General features: G+C 47.5%; 1 protein-coding gene across 2 annotated transcripts in view; it reads right to left on the bottom strand.

The window, feature by feature from the left end:
• Positions 1-5,701: 5,701 nt before the first annotated feature.
• inhbaa (inhibin subunit beta Aa) overlaps positions 5,702-22,500 on the bottom strand; it is a 20,669-nt gene continuing 3,870 nt past the window's right edge. For both annotated transcript variants that reach the window (XM_086305535.1, XM_086305534.1), the window contains one exon: positions 5,702-9,761. In XM_086305535.1, coding sequence (XP_086161661.1) covers positions 8,941-9,761 — 821 coding nt within the window. In that variant the 3' untranslated portion in view covers positions 5,702-8,940. The remainder of the gene's footprint in view (positions 9,762-22,500) is intronic.

Below are 22,500 nucleotides of genomic sequence, written 5' to 3' on the forward strand. Positions count from 1 at the left end.
AAAGCTGCGCCGCAGGGTCAGGATCCTCTCTGGGCCTGACTCCACGCTCAGCAGCAGCGTGGTGGTGCAGCCGGGTGTGACGGTGCTGATCAGGTCACCTCGTGCTCCTCCACCACGCTCCATCAGCCTCTCAGCCACGCCCGCCCTCTCCACAGTGTTTACACTCAACATTTTAGCAGGAAATTAACAGTCTGAACCTTCTGGCAAAGCGTTCAGCAGCTGAGTGCTGTTTCAAATCACGTCTACCGTTACACAAAACATGTTCCAACGTTTTTCAGTGAATCTGCCACAAGTTCATTAATGTGCTCACACAGTATCTGCTTCTCATTTCCTTCCACAAACTGAAGTGTGCTGAACACAGACGCTGTGACTGCCACCAGTGATGGAGAGTCGGGTGGAGTGTTCCTCTGTGTCCTGTGGAAGAAGCTGCTGTGTAATCAGAACCTGTACTGTTGGGGTGAAACAGACAGTGTGGCAGTGGACGGATTCATCAGTCACTGTGTGACAGGAACTATTTCTGTGAGAGCAGCTGGTTCCTAACTGGAACCAGTCGTCCAGTCGGTGTGGTCGGCACTTCTTGTTAGAAACAGTAACGAGCGCACTTGTTTCTCTGAAGAGCAGCAGTCAGACGTCTGCTTTAGATCCTCCACACAAACTTTAGTTTGCTGCACCTGAAGCATCAGTTTGTAGTCTGGACTGACAGAAGCGTCCTCAGGCAGGACACACGGCCGCCTTCTTTATTATTTCTGACTAGAAACACTTTTTTAAAAACACTTTCAGATACTCGATCTTGTCCACGTTTGTTGCTTCAGTCTGGATCAAACTCTTGGGTCTAACCTGCAGGACGTTTCTGCTCGACGGTCCAGTTTCCTCGGATAACCTCAGCGGGGATGTGGACCAGTTTAGATTGTAGATTATGATGAAGAGCAGCTCAGCGTGATCGTCTGATTTATCTTTAACTCGCAGTCAGAGTTAAAGATTCCCGGGGAACACCCTCTGTTCTGTAAGCTAACTCTCACAGCGCCGCTATCGCAGATGGAAACAGTCATTTGTGATAATTACCCCGAGTGATTTGTTTCCTGTGCAAATCGTCCGTGTTGGTAATTTGTCAAGAAAAACTTCCGAGTGAAATTACCCAGAGAGCTTTCATTAGCAGAGTCGGAGCTGATCCGTCCCTCTGCGTGCTTCACCGTGCTGTCAGTGACTCCTCCGTCCAATGACCGACAGTTTTATGGTGAAATGCTCCTAACAAGGCGTTTGGACACGGCAGCAGAGCGGCTGCTTAATGACTCGACTTCAGTGAAGTATAATTACTCCTTGAACGAGGATGATTAAGTGTTCAGATTTCAGATGTTCCCTGAACGTGACATAAAGTTTCTCACAGACGTTGACAGGATCACGTCACCTCCTGAGAAAGAGCATCAAACAGCAGTCGACCACGGCGGCTGCCCCGCTGGCAGGGGAACACCCTGCTGCGGTCCCCGGAGCCTCTGATCTCCGCTCGCCCTCAGCCGCTTTACTGCTGGTCTTGTGAGGACCAGTAATGACTGCGCGCGCCTTAAAATATCCAACTGCACCCCAAAGCGTGACACGTCTGTGCGTCTGATTTAGAAACGTCCTCACAGAAGAGTCGCGGGCCTTGATGTGCCGCTGAGGCCAGCGCTTCATCTGCGAGTCATTTTACTGCCTCCTGTCATTAAGAGGGACGTCTATTTGTGCTGCACACACTCTGCAGCGGTGTCAGCCTGCCTACACCTCAGTCCTACACCAAGAGTCTGTCTGTGTGCTGGGGGGTAAAAACTAAAACTACTGGGTTTGGTGGGAGCCCTGAAAGGATTCGAGTAGCTGCAGGAAGGGTTGAACTGAGGGTTTAGCTTAAAGATGCTTTTTCACACTAGTAACACCACACAGTGCTGAACTGGGAATGATGGCCAATAATATTAATACCACAGACTCTGACTTTGACACAAAGTCATGTTTTATGTCCAGATGATGATGCAGAGCTCCTGCTTTCTAACCAAAGAGGAGGCACGATGATGGTGGAGGAGGCTGAAGCTGATTATCGGTAGCCGTACTGGTTTTGTTGTTCGGTTGCTGTGTTTTCTGCATTCCCATTCACCTGTTTCCCATCAGCCAGCTGTATTTAAGTCTTCACCAGGTGGTCAGCTCCATCAGAGCGGTGAATCCGCTCCTTACCTGGCTTCCCTCCTGGAGCTCACCAGCCTTTAACCCGTAGGTGTCGAACTCCAGGCCTCGAGGGCCTGCAGGTTTTAGATGTGTCCTTGATCCAACACAGCTGATTTAGTGGATAAATTACCTTCTCAACAGGTCTTGAAGTTCTCCAGAGGCCTGAACTAATCATGTGATTCAGGTGTGTTGACCCAGGGTGAGATCTAAAACTGCAGGACACCGGCCCTGGAGTTACCCACCCCTGCTTTAACCCAACAAACCAGGTGTCTCCTCCACTCAGGACTCTCCCAAGTAATTCAGAAAATTCTCACAGCCTGCCTCATACTTTCATCCCGGAGCAGCAGCTCTACTCTCCTCTCTGCTACTCGACTCAGACTGCAGCCTAAACATCACCCCAGTGAATTTAACTTCCCTTAAAATTTGATTTCCAGTTAAAATAAAGAATCAAAGCTGCTGCTGCTGGTTTTGTCTTGAGTCCTCCGTCCTGCTCTGGTGGCCACAGCTTGTAACACTGATTCGATGCACTGACGATATAAAAGCCACAACTTCTTATTGGTCGGCCATCTTTAAACCAAATAATTATCTGATTAGGACTCTTCGTCCCCAGAAGGACCGGAGTCCCCGCAGTGTTGCTGTGTAAACACATTTACGTCCCCACAGCATGACTAATACAAGCGCACGCACACACTCTCCTTCCATTAAATGACATTTTGTTTGTGTCTCCTCACAACAGCACGCACACAGACCTCAGTCCATTACCTCTCACACACACACACACACACACACACACACACACACACACACACACACACACACACACACACACACACACTGTGTGTTTTGCTGGTTGTTGGGGTTTCCTGGTGCCCTGTGTGCTGCTGTTTGAAAGCTGCAAGCGGAGTCTGGCTTTGATGCCGGCTCTCCAAGGTCGACGGCGTGTTGTGAGTCACGTCTGTGGAAACAGAAGATGTGACAGTAAACTCTAAATATACACTTCACAGCAGATCACAGAGCGTGACGCCGCCTCATAAGAACACAAGTTAAATATAAGTGAACGAGGTGGCATCAAAGAGTTCGGCTACTAAATGATATGACCTCTGGTGCTGTGTGATGTCATTGTGGGCGGAGCTGTGGATTTTAGCTCAGCTTCAGGAGGGAGGGGTGGGGCTTCAGGTGAGTGGATAAATAAACCTGCATTGACCTCTACCTCTGCAGTGAAATCTACCTCTGCAGTGACCTCTACCTCTGCAGTGAAATCTGCCTCTGCAGTGAAATCTACCTCTGCAGTGACCTCTACCTCTGCAGTGAAATCTACCTCTGCAGTGACCTCCACCTCTGCAGTGAAATCTACCTCTGCAGTGACCTCTACCTCTGCAGTGAAATCTACCTCTGCAGTGAAATCTACCTCTGCAGTGACCTCCACCTCTGCAGTGAAATCTGCCTCTGCAGTGACATCTACCTTAGCAGTGAAATCTACCTCTGCAGTGACATCTACCTCAGCAGTGACCTCTACCTCTGCAGTGAAATCTACCTCTGCAGTGACCTCTACCTCTGCAGTGAAATCTACCTCTGCAGTGACCTCTACCTCTGCAGTGAAATCTACCTCTGCAGTGAAATCTACCTCTGCAGTGACCTCCACCTCTGCAGTGAAATCTACCTCTGCAGTGACATCTACCTTAGCAGTGACCTCTACCTCTGCAGTGAAATCTACCTCTGCAGTGACCTCTACCTCCACAGTGACCTCTACCTCTGCAGTGACATCTACCTCAGCAGTGACCTCTACCTCTGCAGTGAAATCTACCTCTGCAGTGCCCTCTACCTCTGCAGTGACCTCGGGTTAATAAAAACTGAAGTTTAATGAACCTCTGCAAAGATGGCCGCCACCCCGACCCCCGTCAAAACTACGACACCAAAACCTGAATGCAGACAAACAGAGGTGGAGTCAGAGCATCTTTATAAAGTGAGAGATGCAAATAAAGGTTACTGCAAAGGACATGACAGCTAATACAGTTAGTGGTGAAATGTCCACACAGCTGTGCTCCACAGTCTGTCTGCAGACTAAACCCTTTTAAGCCTTTTGCAGTTTTGTGGGGAGTTTAGCACCTCAGACTCTCACAGTTATCTCTGCTCTGGGTGCGATGCTAGCGTCATAATGGAAAGAGTCACTCAAGAAAAACTATTTACTGTTTAATTCATTTCACTCTAATCAATACATAGACAAGAGAAAGTGTAACAAGAGCGTCCAGGCGAGATTTAAGACGTGACCAGTAGCTGATTCAGTGTTTGCTATCCACAAAGTGACCTGAGCTTCACATGGAGCATCGTCAGCTGATCAGAGCTGCCTGTGGCAACAGATCAGGATGAGACGGTCTGTGTGTTCACTGGGATGTCCTGAGGTGTGTGAGGGAAAACATTCAGAGGAAACCACCTGCACTGCAGCATGTAGGGAAGAAATTTCCTACAAGAACTGGTTCCCAGTAGGTCAGTAAGTTGGAATTGTCAGTTTTCTTGCCTACACTTGGGCTACAATCAGCTGATTGTAGTTTGTGTTAGGAGAGGACAAACTAACACAAGCATCTGCACAGACAGCATGCTAACACCTAGCTATCCAACAACCCAGAGCTAAAGCTGAGCGTGTGCAGACCTCGGCCCAGCAGCCAGAGCCTGAACTTCAACAGGTAACAAACTGATGATCAGTCAGGCTGCAGCCTCATTTCTACCTGTTCCTGTTTATACAGTAGAATCACCATGACGACCACTTTAAAGCCTCTTTGTGTTGGTTGTGTTCAAACCTAAATACTAAGAGGAAGCTCACAGTGTCCTCATTAGGATAGGGATCTGTGCTGAGGGGCTGTAGCCTCAGGTCTATGTTGTTAAATGGTGATTATGAGACAGATGATTTTACAGAGTCACATGAAGGTAATGTTCTGTATAATATGTGTAAAACATTACTTTTTTATAGCGTTGACACTGGTCCCACCAAAGACAGGAAATGACTCTGGACACCACCTGTAACACTTGCTGCAGGTGTTCAGGCCCGCTCTGTGTTTATGCTCACATGATTCGTGTCTTTCCTCTCAGCTTGTTCCCACTCACTGTTTTCAGTTCAGAGTGCAGAGCAAACACTCAGGCTCCCAGCGGCTAGTCACAGGTCAGCGGAGGGTGACCTCTGACCTCTGTCCTCGTGGATCGCAGCTTCAGCACAGACTGCATTTTTGCCTCTGGATGAGGAAGCCAGTTCCCGCTGCGCCTCCTCCTCGTGCACGAGTGTGGTTTAAGGAGTGTGGTCCAAGAGTGAAGCCTTAAACCTGAGGGTCACCATGGTAACTGTATTTTAAAGCGACAATACTTGACGTTATATCTCTGTGTCATCAATGCAAACGATGGCAGCGAGAACCAGTTTGAAACAGCTCTGAACAGCAAACTTCAGATCAATCTAGTGACTTTGAGGAAGAGGTCAGAGGTCAAACAGGACATGATGCTTTAAACATGTCCAGTTTCACAGGAAAAGAAACGATGACTCGTGACTCTTGTGTACGTCCTTTAAACTTTAATGGTGAAGCAGAAAAACAAAAAATACTATAAAATAAATTAGATTAGAAAAATGCCACAAGCACATTTGATTTGTACAACAAAGCAATGCAACATACTGGAATCTGATTTCCATATATACAGAATAAAAAATAGACTTTTTATTCTTTGTCCACTTTGTTCAGTGTCAGTATTTTTTTTTTCATTTCAATATAAACAAAATTTGAACAAATAACAACCACGTTTTGTTTGTTTTTTATTTTTTGCTTCTTTTTGAGTTTTTTTCTGCACTGACGTTTTGTTTGTGTCCATGTACACAGGACCAACTCCGAGGTCGTCCCACAGTCCAGAAGAACAAGAGGAAGCTCCGCCCTCCTCCATGAAACCATCATAACAACAAAAAAAATCCAAAAAGTGAAAACATGTAACTTCATCAAAAAGGCGACAAACACTCCAAAACTTTTGGTGAACAAATCGACAATACTGATAGAAACACACACGACACAGAAACAGCCGGACTCTGATTGGACGGCGTTTTCTACTAAATTTACGGCTGTGGATTGTCTTTTTTTTTTTCAGTTCAGCATTGTGGGAAGTGGAGTTCTTGATGTGCAGAGAGCGAGAGGATGAAACAACAGCAGAGAAACTAAAAACATGAAAACTCACTCAGGACAAAATAACTGCAGGAATCATTTTCTGTGTTTTTCTGTGAAATCCTTTTGAATCAGATCATAAATTCATTGCTTTTCATTTAAAAACAAACAGATACACAAACTCGACTCTTTGGTCTCCTAAAGCAAACTAAGACATTAAATATCAACTTTAACAGCTTTAATTTCACCGTCAAAATTGAATTTTCACCAAATCAACTGAATTTTATGATTCATATGAAAATTCCCATTTCATGTATCCAAAGTGCCATGTTACCAACATTTTATATGATTAATGCTGCGTTTATGCAGCGATTTGTCTCATAGGAGAAAAACTTCGAAAATTTTACCAGATTTTAACTAAAAAAATTTTAATTTTAGCCCCTGTGTGGAAAAATCCCATAAAACTCACAACGTAACTTTAATAAAGACATAAAGGCCGCTTTGTTTTTGAGTTCATTGAGAAAGATGAGATGCTAATGCTGTAAACATTCACCACAGACAAAGACGTGAACGTGGATTGCAGAGGTTCGATAGGCGGGTTAGCTGTAGGCTAGCTATCACAGAGAACTTTAGCTAGCCTGTTTTACAAACGCAGGAAGTGGATCCCACAAAAGTGTGTGACCAGCACGTTTTCTAAGTGCTTCACTTTAGCAGAAGTCCTCGGAGCTTCTGACCGGACAGACCGGAGGTTCCCCGTGTGATTATTTAAGTTCTTAGCTCCATATAAACATATTAATCTGTACATGCTAACTGGTTGGCTAGCACAGCTATATAGCAACAGGCACGTGCAGATTTAGCCAATCAGAAGCCTCCACAGCTGACCTGCCGCTAAGTGTCAGAAAGCAGCAGGTGAGTGGAGAACGTCGTTTTCTGGAGACATCTATTGTGTATCTACTGTTAGCAAACGTTTGCTTAGTAATCTTTTATAAATCTAGAACAGTTCTGCTTTTCCTGATTTCCTGTCATGAAGCTCATGTTCATGTTAAAAATTTAGAAACTGTTTTTTCTGGAGGCCTATCTCCCCCCACCACTCCCCCTGCCAGTGGCGGACTCCCTCAGACATCGGTGCGTTGGTGGTTCTTGGTGTCCGGAGATGGGCGTCCAGGTACACACCGGCTCACTCCTTGGTGGCTGCTTATCGGGGCCTGGAGCCTGGGGCTCGCTCGGGCCACTTCGGAGGTGGGGTGCCCTCGGCCTCTCGGCCTGGGGCTCGGTCACTCAGGCGCGGCTGGCTGCCGGCGGAGCTCACGGGCGCGTCACTGCAACTCCCCCTGGCTTCTGCTCCGCAGCTGCTGAGTGAGCCCTCATCTGGGACTCTCCTCAGCTCTTTCTGGGACAGTGGCGCGGCTGCCCCTCTGTTGGTCTTCCTTGGTCTCTTGTGTTCTGGGGGCCTCTGGATGTCTGGAGTTTTGATCTCCTCCATACCTGCTTCACGCCCTGGAGGACGGGGCTGTGGCCCCCCCACACCCTCTAGCAGATCATGCTGTGAGTACAGAGAGCTGGGCGTGGGCAGCAGCTCACTGAGAAGCAGTGACAGAAACAAACAGAAGGGGATGCAGCTTTCCTGCTAGACTTTTATTGTGAAACAGTATCAAGACCCACATCCTGAAATCAAAGGTACATTCTAACGCGAGTCAGCCACCTGCTTTTGGCAAAATCAGGATTCTCTGGCAGTGAGCGTTAGACGCCAGCTTCAAGCCTCAGCAACCAGGAAGTGACACAACTGATGACACGCTCAAGTATTCTGTCAAGACTAGTGGGGCTCAAACCTGTGACCTCCCTCCGGTCTGTCCTCTCTGTCTGTGGCTAATCTGAACACGAGTGTCGCTATAGTGCAAAAAATAAACACGTTTGAAACGCTTCTTTTAAAAAAGAGACATGATAACACAATATATTATTAACAACAATAATAATATTAATATACTTACTGACAATAATAATTATAACATAAAGAAGTGTTTGGTTCCAGCAGCCGAGCCAACTTGTTTCTTTCAAGTATCTCTCAACACACACACACACACACACACACACACACACACACACACACACACACACACACACACACACACACACACACACACACACACTTCTAAATAAAGTACAAGAGTCTTCTTCTGTCTTCCTCCAACATTTTGAGAAAGTAAACATTTGGGGAGCCGACAAACGGAGACAAATAAAATACAATAAGGTCTGAAAACGTGAAACAAGTTGCATAGTTTTGAGATTTTTTTCTTCTTTTGTCGCATTTTTTTCAGGCACCTCGTCTCTCCGAAGTCGGTTCAGCGGTGCTTGAACGTCTCAGCCACATAAATAAGCTTCGCTCCTCCGTTTGTAACAAAAATATATTAGAGCTTTTTTTCTTCTCTTTTTCTGAAAGTGCCGTGGAGACTCTCTGAGTTCTGCTGGACGAGTCTGGAGCAGAGTTTTTATCCCAGAGGGCGACCTCGAGGGACGGAAGGAGGCGAAGGATGAAACACAGTCAATAAAAGTGACGTGATGATCCTAGAGTCAGCTTCCTCCCTCTCTGGGTTCAGAGGTGCTCCTCCTGTCCCGCTCAGGTCTGCGTCTACGAGCAGCCGCACTCCTCCACGATCATGTTCTGGACGTCCTTCTTGATGATCTTCTGCTCCTCGTTGTAGTACAGCATGGACATGGCTCGTAGGCGGGTTGGCACGCAGCACGACTTCACGTTCTGGAAGGGGCTGTAGCCTCTCATGCGGTAGTGGCTGATGACAGTGGAGTGGAAGGACAGCGTGGACCCGGTGATGCTCGCCACGTGGGAGGGGCATTCGCCCTCGCAATAGTTGGCGTGATAACCGCGTGGAGCGATTATCCAGTCGTTCCAGCCAATATCTTTGAAGTCGACGTAGAACTGCCGTTTGCAGCAGACACGCACCTTCCCATCACACTCCAGCCCGCGCTTCCTGCGCCGCTGCGAGTCGCTGCCGTCTCCCTGCCGGACCACGGCCATGAGGAAGGGCCGGTGGGACTGCTCCCGCTGGTTGTTGCGCTGCGATGTCTCAGCGCTGCCCGAGACCAGGACGATGGTGGCGCCGGTGTCGGCGCAGAGCGGGCAGGACACCCTGAGGCTCAGTGTCGTACTTGTGGCGCTCTGCAGCAGGGCCTGCACGGCCGCCGACACCGGGAAGGTGTGCCAGCCGCTGCGGCGGGTGTCCACCGTCTTCTCTGACAGGAGGGTGTCGTCCTGCGGCAGAGATGGACGTCCGCCGGACGGGTGGTGCTGCTGGAAGAGGCGGATGGTGACTTTGGCTCGGCTGCGGTTGGTCTTGGCTAAACGGAGGAAGAGCCAGACGTTGGCCTGCTCCACCAGAGACAGGTCGCCGCCTTCTTTGGAGAGGACGAAGTTCACCGTGCCCGGAACCTCACCTGAGACGGAGACAGATGGAGACGGACGGTTAGAAAGACTGTCATACCACCTACATTCAAACACACCAACCCGTCCATCCACCCCAACCTCAGTCACCTCAGTCACTTCATGAGTCATGTGACTTTGACCAGTAGAGGGCGCAGTGATCTTTTGGACTGTTTCACTCACACAGCCGTGAACCCGTCCTAATTGTAGCATGCACACATTTTACAACACGTCAGCAGGGACACACACACACACTGAGGACTCTGTGAGACACATGTGAGCTACACACAGCTGATTGGACTCTTCCTGCTGACTCGGCAGCAGCGGTCGGAGGTTTCGGAGTCAGGCAGCGTTTAAAGCAGCTAATGGTTCCCACCAGGAGCTCGGTGTCATACCGCAGCCCGGGACGAGCGGATTTACTGCAGCGTGTCTGAAAACAAACGAAGCGTTTCCCTCTGCAGGTCACAGCCAGCCAAGCTGTTTGAACAGGAAGTCAAATATTGCATTTTCACGCAGCAGCTGCTGGCTTCCTGAGCAGATAGTTTTCTATGTAGGCGATCAGAGTGGGGACGTTTACTGGCTGAATCATTTAAGGCTTCAGCAGCTCCCTGGAGGAAGCTCCCATTTTATTTTGATAGCAGACTTTGAGCAAAAAAACGAAAACAGAGCCGTGAAAGTCAGTTTACAATCATGTGAAGGAAAGAGAAGGACACACACACACACACACACACACACACAGACACACACACACACACACACACACACACACACACACACACACACACACACACACACACACACACACACACAGAGACATTAAAGTTCTCACAATCTCTGCAGGGAATAGCTGAATTCCTGCACACACACAAAACCTCCTCCAGCATGCAAACACACACACACACACACACACACTGTATCTCGTATCTCCTAGAAGCCTCCACACCAACAGCACCAGTTACGCCGGTGTTGCATAAGCGCCTCACATCACCTTTCCCGCTCTCTCCCCGATGTCTGTCGCCCGTGGGCGTCCGTGCAGAAAGTCAAAGTCACGATTTGGGAGTTTCTGAACGTCAGCTGATGAACGGTGCGACTGGGCGGCTCGTGTGCGTATGCGGAGGCGGCCGGCACTCGAGCGAGTCCATTAACACAGTTCAAGCGACAATTCGGAGGCGATTGTCTCGCTTGCATCATCGTCGACACTCCACGAAGATAAGGAAATAAAAGTTCATTCATTGTTTCTTAGAATAGCTACTGCAGCCTTCAAACAAGCACAGAGATCCTGTGAGAGCGTAAGGGACCAATCTGGCAGCGTGGAGCTGAAGCACGGCTTCTGTGGGTTTCTGTGGGCACTCGAGCAGAACCACGCTGGCATGGCGTGGCGTCCATGCCGCTGAGAGCAGCCATGTTTTCACTCATGATGCTGAAAACGGATAAAGAAGTAGCTTTGTTGACCTCTTATTCTATTTAAAGGAGCAGTTCAACTCAGACGTGCTGCTTCTGCCCGGCTGTGGTGATGTGAGGTGTTTTGAGGGTATCAGCTGCAGGTTTCTGCTTCTTTGTTAGTTTTCTCACAAGCTCATAAAAACCCACAGTAGCTGCATGTTTGCAGCTTTAGGCCGGAGCCAATCAGAGCTGCTCGGTCACGGCCGAGCTGCGGACAGACGCTCGTTCACATCTGCGTGCAGAAGCGATGGGAAACGCGCCGCTCGTCCTTGATCTCATTCTGTGAGCTGTAAAATCAACTGTCATAAAAAGCATGAAGTCTTCTTATCACGAGCCCAGAAGCAGCCAAAACATTCCTGCACTGTAATTTCTCAGAGAAAGCTGTAACATGTGTGAGCCTGAGAGATAAACAAGTATCTGGACTGTAACTGAACGCTTTCTGTGCTACAGCGCACAGGGTTAAACCCGGCTGTGGGTCATGTGACCGTGTGGTCAGATGTGTGGATGCTAAAGATGACAGTATGGACGACTTCTGCACCGCTTCCCTAAAACCGAAGAAAAGTGAATGGAGTTTGGTTGGGCAGCGACTTTGAGCTGTTCCGTCTATTTTCTCATGAACTAATGTAAGAAAAAAATTTGCCACACGCGTCACATGATCGTGCATGAGTGGGTGGGTTTGAGGCTGGTCCAGATGCAGATCCGAAGCATTGTTGCCATTAAATGGGAAAAATGTCAGGAATGTGCAGCTTCTGTGGATTTTGGAAAGCTTTTACTGTCAGGATGGAAAAAAGGAAAAAGACCAAAAGAAGCGTTGACACAAAGTTGGACACGTTGGTCTGAAGCATCACTGCGAGCTGCTGCTCAAAGAAGAGCGACAGGTGGAGCAGCAGAGGAGGCGAGAAAGGAGACGCTCGTTTACACTCTGCGACCTCTGCGAGCCTTCCCCTCGCAGCTCATCACTCGCTGCCTGCTCGCTGCTAATCCCCTCCATCTACACGAGCGCATCAAGGACACACACACACACGCACGCACGCACGCATGCACACACACACACACGCACGCACACACACACAGACACACACACACACACACACACACACACGCACAGACATAAACTCACACACACACACACGCACAGACATAAACTCACACACACACACACACACGCACGCACGCACGCACACACACACAGACACACACACACACACACACACACACACACACACACGCACGCACGCACACACACACACACACGCACGCACACACACACAGACACACACACAGACACACACACACACACAGACACACACACACAGACACACATACACACACACACACACACACGCACGCACACACACACACACACACACAGACATAAACTCACACACACACTCACACAGTTAAGTTCAGTGTTTTCCTTTGATTTACTTAAAGTCTTATCAGAATAAAGATAAATATAAGGTGGGGTCAGAAGACGCCAGAAATAGCTTCTATTTTATTTAAGAAACTCAATTAAAGTCAACAACATCGTTTAAACCATTAAACACCAATTTAGACCCATTTCGGCCGAATTTAGATCCTGACAGACTGATTCTAGAAACGCTTTTACATCATATTCGCCCAGCAGCTCGTTCAACACCCACTGCAAACCTAATATGAAGCTCAAACCATCAAATGTCGGCTTCAGATTCACAGAAACCATCTCGTCTTTTAACATCTGCAGGAAGCTCCTGAGGATGTTTTACCAGTCGGTGGTTGCTGGAGTCCTTTTCTATGCTGTGGTGTGCTGGGGGAGCAGCACAGCAAAGAAGGACTCATCCAGGCTGGAGAAACTGATCAGGAGGGCTAGCTCTGTGGTCGGCATGAAGCTGGACACTCTGGTGACAGTGGCAGAGAAAAGGACATTAAAGAAACTGATGGACATTATGAACAATGCTGGGCATCCTCTGCACACGGCCATTAACAACCAGAAGAGTCTGTTCAGTGACAGGTTGCTTCTCCCAAAGACAAGAACTAACAGACTTAAAAACTCCTTTGTCCCACACGCCATCAGACTGTTTAACTCCTCTCTGGAGGGGAGAGGGAGGGGAAACAGGAGGACAAAGGAGGGAACAACTAAGCTGTAGTGCCTCTTCACCTCACTGTACAATACCTTGTGCAATACTTTTGTAAATAGTCAACAGTGCAATAGACTCAATACTTGAAATGTGCAATTCACTTGTATTTTTATTTTTATTCCTATTTATTCTATTTATCCCCTTCGTATATTTTATTTATATTGTCTCTGTATTTATATATATGTGTGTGTGTATAACTCTGTAACTTCTGTCGGTGCTGTGCTTTTTTGGAAATCGAATTTCCCAGAGGAACCCACCCGAGGGATTAATAAAGTTCTATCTTATCTTATCTTATCTTATCTTATACCTAACTGTAACCATCGAACACGGAGCATTGATAACCATTTTACACCAGCGTTACACCACACACTGCCCACCGATGAAGACCGGCTGCTACTGCGGCTGCTCGCTCGCTTCTTAGGGTTGGGGGTAGAGCCGTGTTTGGGTTTTAACTCTGACGGTTCAGCAGGAATCTGACAGTCAGGAACGATAAACTGACCTCTGAGTCCAGCAGCGTTCCCTCCCCTCCATCGGCGCGGCGTGGAGATTATTATGACTGTGACTTGATTTATCAGACCAAGCTAAACAGACTTCCTGCCAACACGCAGCACAAACACGGTTTGGTATGTTGTTAAAAGGACGGCTGGTTTATTATAAATCTTATTAAATCCTCTCTAATCCCCTCTGTCACCCACACGGGGGAGAGCTGACCAGTGTTATTGTGTTATTGAACACCTGAAGGTCAAAGGTCACACTTCATGACGGCATTTATCTGTGTTACTAAAACCACAAACACAAACTCCAAACCTAATCCCATCACAAAGACACTCAGGTCAGCGCCACAAAAGGAAAAAGCGCCGTTCGGAGCGCCGCTCGGAGACCTGCTGTGAGGGAACAGCCATTGCAGTTTGAGCTCCACTTTGTCACACTCACACATATTCATGTGCTACAGGTACAAGTCAGGAGCCAGCAGGTGGGATTTAAGAGGGCGTTGGCCTTCAGAGGAGGCGGGCCTAACCTAAACCACTAAAGCTGGATTTGACCGTTGACACGTGAGTGAACACACCCTCCTTCATCATATCATCCTCTGTTCCCCATGTTTACTCACTCACACACACACACACACACACACACACACACACACACACACACACACACACACACACACACACAGTGCCCATGTTTGGACAGATGGGTACTGAGTGTGTGTCTGTACGTGCGCCCTGAGGATGAGCTGCTGGTGTGATCAGGCTGCGTCCTCACACAGTCCTGCTACACGGTGGAACCTGCAGAGTCACAGCTCTTCCTGTGAGGAGCAGGAAGCCCTGACAGCGCCTCAGTCCGTCCTGTGCGTCCATATTTGACTAAAATCACAGATCTCTGCTGTTTCTCAGGTCAGCAGATCAGGGTTCCTCCTCTGAGGAGCGAGAACATGAAAACTCCAACCTGCAGCTGCTGGACTAAAGTCCAGAAGTCATGACTCAGCATCTGCGGTCAGCAGTAACCAAACAACCGTCTCACTATCAAACCAAACAGCTGACAGCCGTTTCCCAGAATCCTCGGCTCAGATAAGCCGTAGTTTATTATCATTCAAGCACTAAACGTGTATTAATCCGCCGCTGAAAAAAGTCCCTAAAACAGCCAGTGCTGTGTTTGTCTCTGCAGCGAGTGAGACGTTTGTCATGTGAGAAGAAGCTCGGTTGGTGTTCGTCGTGTTTGTCCTGACCGCCGCCCAGCCGCCCTTTCTTCTGTCCTACAGTTTACACTAGGAGGGCGTGGCTGGCCCCGGTGTTTACCTGCACAGGTTAAATATGCGTCAAGTTAAGCATGTGGAGAAAGGCTTTAAAAGTCTGGATTAAAGAGCTGCAGTTTCACATGTTTGTGCTTTGAAATCAGAAGCTGAGAAATGAAAAAGGAAAAAACCTCCAATGAAGAGGAAATCGTCATGTGACCAGAAAGAAGAAGTTTTAAATCCTGAGACTCTCCATCGTCAATAATTCGCTTCAACACAATGATTCAAACTAATTCAGACTGGAGGTCACATGATTACAAAGCTGCTGAGCCGTCACAGTGACGTCGGCAAACCCAACGAAATGGCGAGGAGGCGTGAACGAGTTCATCAGCAGGCTCAGCGCCGGCTGGAGGGGCAAACAGGAGTGTTTAATAACCAATCACAGCTCAGATCTGTGTTTAATAACCAATCACAGCTCAGATCTGTGTTTAATAACCAATCACAGCTCAGATCTGTGTTTAATAACCAATCACAGCTGCAGTCACGCTGCACGCAAAGACACACTCAGAGCTCACATGACACAAACTCTGTGATTGGTCAGTCACAGTAACGTGGACGGTGTGAAAACCTAACTTTTACTCATCCAATGGTGTCACGTGCTGCTGGCGTGACAGTGATGTGCACATGCACGCAGGACGTGGACGCCGAGGCCTCCAAAGGCGCCATCTCGAGGCTGAACAGGTGGAGACGTCACAACGCGCTGCACTCAGAGTGCTTCAGTAAAAGAACGTCAGTTAGCTTCAGGTAAAGATGGGTATGAAGAAAAGTGCAGCTTTAATCCCCTGGCCTCACATGATGGAAGTGGGCGTGGCTCCAGCAGCAGCAGCAGAGCGGGCACTAGCCATGGCGCTCCTGAACGCTGAGCTTTGGCAAAACAGAGTTTAACCTGAGATTGAGAACACACACCTGAAGACCTGTCTGTGGTCTGGATTAAATACTCAGGGCGCTCTGTGGTGACAATAACCCGACTGAGAATCTCTAAACATCGGTAAAACACCAAACCCAGCGAGCAGCTGGCGTCGCTGAGTGTCCTGCTTCTGATTCGTCTGTTTCTGAGCGTCTAAACAAAGTCTGTGAACATCTGATCCTGGTTTCTCGAGGCTTTGATGGAACGCAGGTGTTTACAGGAAGTGGCAAGCAGGCAATTTACAGGACGCCCGTTTCACCAGCTAAAGGTTAAAGTTCACCACATCAGCACTGATCCTCTGCGTGGGAGGAGCTAAGGAGCTGGACTCGTTGTTTCCATCCAGTAGTCGCGTGTCGTGCTTCTATTCTCACTTGGAGGGACAATAAAGTGAAATGAAAGCAGCAGAGAAGTTTCAGATGTGGCTCTTGGCGCTGCGACGGCTCCGCTTGGATCGGTAATTTGCTAAAACTGTCGCATCACGTGCGCCGGCTCTTAGTACCAAATAAAAGAGGGCTGTAAAACGATTCCAGCAGTTTCAAACACGAAGACAATAAAACCCCGGCGAGGCCAACACTCATACTTCTGTTGTTTTAACAAAGTGCTTTTGTGGCCTGTTTCTCATTTTCAGCCCTCGTCTGAAGCACATTTCTCTCCGGGGAACGTAAAAATTTGAGCTAATTTCAAGTCGCAGTGCTGTCCTGTGGCTGAGCCTGCCTGTCAGTCTGGGTTCCCAGGCCAGTTTATTTATACCGAGAGCAGATAAGCAGCCCGGTCTGACAGACAAACGCCAGCGAGACTCTAGCACAGCGCCGCTTACAGAAAACGCCGCCGTCTGACGTGACCGTCGACTGCAACACCAACATGCAGACAGCTTCAAACCCGCCAGAGTCCTGCTGCTTCTTCTCAGCTCTAACGTCATCCACCATCAGACGAGCTGACGGATGCACAGCAGCTGGGCGTGTCCGTGTGAAAACATCGATCCAAACCTTTCATTTCAGAGGAACACCGGAGCAGGACGAATCTGCTCAGTGTCAGCTGACAGGTCGCACACAGACGACCTTTAAAGATGTCGTTACTCGGACGTTACTGAGCTTTAACCAACAGATATCTGTGTGCCTTCAAAGGGCAAAGGTGAGTTATCCTGGTGTCTTAAACAGAAAGCTCATTAATGCTGAGAGCAGATTCAGCTGATGCTCTCAGTTTCCACACGGGATAAATTGACAGCTCAAACTTTTCCTGGACTCGAGACGAATGAAACCAGTCACGCAGAAGAAGCTGGTTTTTATCTGCCTGTCTCTTTATCTCTGCAGGAAAAGTCTTATCTCAACTGTTAAGGTAACAACTTCCCTTTAACGTCACAACACATGAACAACATTTAAGAGCGCTCCTGCTCTGAGCCACACTGGGAGCCTCCCAGTGCTGCCAGTCTCACTCTGAGCCTCTGATGTGGTAAATATAAACCCGATTGTTTCTCTGTGTGGTTCATCCGGGGACAAATGCCGAGGCTCACACAGATTCCTCCTCTCTTTCCCACTCATTCCTCCCCCGGTCCTCCCTCTCTGCCTAAACTCTCCGATTCCTCCCAATGGAGCCACACAGCAGAGAGAGGACAACGAGGAGAGGTCTCACTCTCATGCTGTACTCACTGTCTTCTAAACACAGCCACACCTGGGATCAGAGACCCAGAATAAACACGGCCTACGCTGGAAACCAGTCAGCTGATCTGCTTACTTCAAATCTAGTGGCCAGTTTTCAGGGTTTCCAAGTATCTAAAGCACATATCTGGACTAGTTCTTCCTGTTCTGACCACTTATGAAAGTCTGTGAAGGCAGAGCTGTAATTTCAGTGGCTTTGCTTTTGTTTAGCAAACAAAGTCGACCAGAACCTGGACAACAAGATGGAACCAGACAGTCGTTGGTAACTAGAGATGGCACGATACCACTTTTTTATGTCCGATACCGATATCATAAATTTGGATATCTGCCGATACCGATATGAATCCGATATAGTGTTTTTTAATCAACAAAACTGTTTTTTAAATATTTTGCTGCATTTTGTATAAGTTCATACTCAAGTTTAAAACAACAACTACACTAAAGCTATTCTGTTATACCTGTATGCAAAAAAAAAATTTCATAGTTCAGCAATACTGATCAATCTAATAAACTTAGACCTACACCATCCTCCCTATTCTGGTATTTTAAAGAGTACTTAGCATAAATATTAAGCAACCTAACTAATAGGGTTCCAACTCCCAGCAACAACAAAAATAAATAAATAAAAAATAGGGAACCACCCCTCACGCTCCACCTCATGATGCTTAATCGACGTAATCAACCTTAATTTGATGCAGTGTGAAAAAAAATGCACAGAAATCAATTATTTTTCAAGAAATATTAAATAGATTCAACATCTTTCTTCAACAGAATTGCAGACTGCACAGATGGTACCTTCCCAAAGGAAAAAGTACTATAGCTTACTAGGGTATATATATATATTAGACTTAATAGTCACTATATACAGTAATTGACTTCTATTCGTTTTACATCAGATTAAAACTTTGGGTGTCAGATAATTATTTATTAAAAGCTCGACATTTTAAATGAGAATAAGAAAGAAAAGTATGTCTTTGTGCCCCCTTTTCCCTGTTCATGCCCTATCGGCCCCCCTGGCTAAACTTTGCTAGATCCGCCCCTGCACAGTTACCAGCGTCAGCTGTAGAAAAAGATCCTCGAGTAGAAAGTAATATTAAATAAATTCTAACAACAGCTGATCAAGCTTAAACGTGCTGCTGTTGTTCAGCCGCTGGTTTCCTCTTTCTGGTGCAAAGTGGGCCAAAAACAAACAAGAGAGAGGGAGTCGCGACAGAAAAGCCGATCAGCTGATCGTTAAGCAGTTTCATGATTGAAGTAGCAGCAAGAAGAGGCAGTCGCTCCATATATCGTTTGTTAAGCTTAACGCAGGAATGCTTTACAAACATTCAGAGATGGACTTACACACTTGCTTTACTTCTCTCGGGGATAACTTTGTCGGAGATTAAATGCCAGGTTGCTAGCGAAGCTCCAAATGCTATCCAGACCACCGACAGGTCCCGCATGCCACAGCCGCTCTATCACGTGATGCATACTGCTCCGACGTGCTAACGTTCTGAGGTGAGTTACGGCGTGTTGCAAGTTTTGTGAGGTGCTTTCGTGATATTTAATGGATCGGATTACATTTTTTATTTTTCTCCGATATCCGATCCAGTAATTTAGGTCAGTATCGGACCGATACCGATACGTAATATCGGATCGGTCCATCTCTATTGGTAACTGAAAGTTTACAGACCATCAAGATGCATGTGGTGGTTCAGTGGAACTAGAATATCTGCAAGAGAGCTGGAGGTCTAACAGGGTTAACTTCCAAAAACTGATTAAGGCACCAGAGGAGGGTCTACGGCTGGTCTATGATTACTCTATAGCTGGTCTGTAGCTGGTCTGTAGCTGGTCTATGGTTACTCTATAGCTGGTCTGTAGCTGGTCTGTAGCTGGTCTATGGTTACTCTATAGCTGGTCTGTAGCTGGTCTATGGTTACTCTATAGCTGGTCTGTAGCTGGTCTGTAGCTGGTCTATGGTTACTCTATAGCTGGTCTGTAGCTGGTCTGTAGCTGGTCTATGGTTACTCTATAGCTGGTCTGTAGCTGGTCTATGGTTACTCTATAGCTGGTCTGTAGCTGGTCTATGGTTACTCTATAGCTGGTCTGTAGCTGGTCTGTAGCTGGTCTATGGTTACTCTATAGCTGGTCTGTAGCTGGTCTGTAGCTGGTCTATGGTTACTCTATAGCTGGTCTGTAGCTGGTCTGTAGCTGGTCTATGGTTACTCTATAGCTGGTCTGTAGCTGGTCTATGGTTACTCTATAGCTGGTCTGTAGCTGGTCTGTAGCTGGTCTATGGTTACTCTATAGCTGGTCTGTAGCTGGTCTGTAGCTGGTCTATGGTTACTCTATAGCTGGTCTGTAGCTGGTCTGTAGCTGGTCTATGGTTACTCTATAGCTGGTCTGTAGCTGGTCTGTAGCTGGTCTATGGTTACTCTATAGCTGGTCTGTAGCTGGTCTATGGTTACTCTATAGCTGGTCTGTAGCTGGTCTATGGTTACTCTATAGCTGGTCTGTAGCTGGTCTATGGTTACTCTATAGCTGGTCTGTAGCTGGTCTGTAGCTGGTCTATGGTTACTCTATAGCTGGTCTGTAGCTGGTCTGTAGCTGGTCTATGGTTACTCTATAGCTGGTCTGTAGCTGGTCTGTAGCTGGTCTATGGTTACTCTATAGCTGGTCTGTAGCTGGTCTGTAGCTGGTCTATGGTTACTCTATAGCTGGTCTATAGCTGGTCTGTAGCTGGTCTATGGTTACTCTATAGCTGGTCTGTAGCTGGTCTGTAGCTGGTCTATGGTTACTCTATAGCTGGTCTGTAGCTGGTCTGTAGCTGGTCTATGGTTACTCTGTAGCTGGTCTGTAGCTGGTCTGTAGCTGGTCTATGGTTACTCTATAGCTGGTCTGTAGCTGGTCTGTAGCTGGTCTATGGTTACTCTGTAGCTGGTCTGTAGCTGGTCTATGGTTACTCCATAGCTGGTCTGTAGCTGGTCTGTAGCTGGTCTGTGGTTACTCTGTAGCTGGTCTGTAGCTGGTCTGTAGCTGGTCTATGGTTACTCTATAGCTGGTCTGTAGCTGGTCTATGGTTACTCTGTAGCTGGTCTGTAGCTGGTCTATGGTTGATTAATGGTTGAGATCAGGGCTGAGTTTCTTTAGTCTGATACTGAAGATCAGAGCGTGTCACCTCTTTGGTGTCACAGTTGAGAGGTTTTCAATGTTGGTGTCCCAAAAGTTCTCACCCTAACCATCCACCAGCTCAACGCTGGCTTTGTGGATGGTGGGAAGTTGATGGTTTCTGATCAATAATTGTGGATACGGGTCTGGAGCATCTTCTGGGTCTCTTCACTCATTTGAGTGTCTTTGCACGGCTAGTCTGGACCTGTTTACTACAGAGTGATGCATCTCTGCAGACACACAGCATCTCAGACACACATCAAAGCAGCCAAAGATGAGGCGACAATGGCCTCAGACCAGCGGCGGCCTTGTGGCTGTAAACACGCCGTTAACACGCTAAAGCTGCGTCACGCTAAGATCTTGATGGACAGAGAGGAAAGATGAGGAGCAGAGGTGGAGAAGATGTAAAGATGGATTGAAAATAACACAAAGAATGGATAAACAGAGAAAAAGAAGAAGACGGAAAAAAAGAATTATTGCCAAGAAAAGATGAGAGAGAAGGAGCAAGATCAAACGAGGAGCAGCGGGAAGAGAAAAATGGGAGTGAGAGAAAGGAAAACAGAGAAAGTAGTTTATTTTCATATCTTACAGATGTTTTTGTCCTATCAGCCGCTTCTATTCACTGCTTCCTCTCAGTTGTTGCAGGTCACTGAACCTGAAGCTGAGCTCATCTCACGGATGCTAGTTTGAATCCCCAGACAGAGGCGGCCACCAGAATAGACCAACAATGACCGGTTTATTCTGTCTGCCACAGTGGCGAAGGCTAGATGGAGGTTAGAGGGGGCAGCAGAGAGCGAGAGGGGGAGGCGAAAGTGGATTGAGGAATGTCGCTAATGATGTGTTCAATTAAGTTCAATTAGCCTAATTGTCCTCTGTGTGTGGGGAGAAGAGGGGGGAAGACAAACAGAGCGGGCTTATGGAAGGACAAGGCCGGACAGATGGATATTGTGTCTGAGCTGCTAAACGGAGGTTGACACTTGGTCTCCGCCAAGAATCCAGTTGTCCCTCTGCTTCTCTGCTTGTCATCTCCGTCGCCCAAAATAATTACCGAGGTCCCTGAATGCCTCACTTAGTCCTGACAAAGCACAAGACTGGCAGGGTGAAAAATATTCTCATGGCGGATCAAGTAACATCTTAGAAAAACAACAAGGGTTTATCAGATCAGGGGGAAGTGTCTGCTGACGGTGTCCTCGAGGCTTAAAATAAGGTTGCACACACAAGACTGGAACAGTCATCCAAGGACTGGTACTGGACGGACTGGAGTCAACCATGATGCTGGCTGTTTTATTTAACATGTACATGTTCCCAAAGTGAATTCTGGGAGTGTTTTCACTGGTGGTGGCTCCACAGACTCGAGTTTCACCCAAACTGCTCAGCGACCGCTAAAACCGGTTGGAAAACCGGGCACATTTCATCGTATGATAAGCCTCATCCTTTGTTTGGGCCAATATGGTAATGGCACAAAGTTCTGAGACTTCCTGTGCAAAACACACACCCACAGTGTCTGTGGGAAAATAACGATGGAAGAACCAGTGCTATCACAGAGGGGGTGGAGGTGGGGGTGGATGGATGGGCGGGTCTCCTGCTTTGTTTTGATCCAAACTCTGAACTTTACCAAGTAAAAAGCTAAAACGTCAAACTTGAGCCACAGCGCCGCCACATCAGGGCGGAGGGTATCGCACCGTTCTAACT

Source organism: Aulonocara sp. 'chitande type north' Nkhata Bay, linkage group LG9, assembly GCF_057382095.1.
Source record: "Aulonocara sp. 'chitande type north' Nkhata Bay isolate Kocher_YH1m ecotype deep benthic linkage group LG9, A_spYH_male_GT1.1, whole genome shotgun sequence".
NCBI lineage: Eukaryota > Metazoa > Chordata > Actinopteri > Cichliformes > Cichlidae > Aulonocara > Aulonocara sp. 'chitande type north' Nkhata Bay.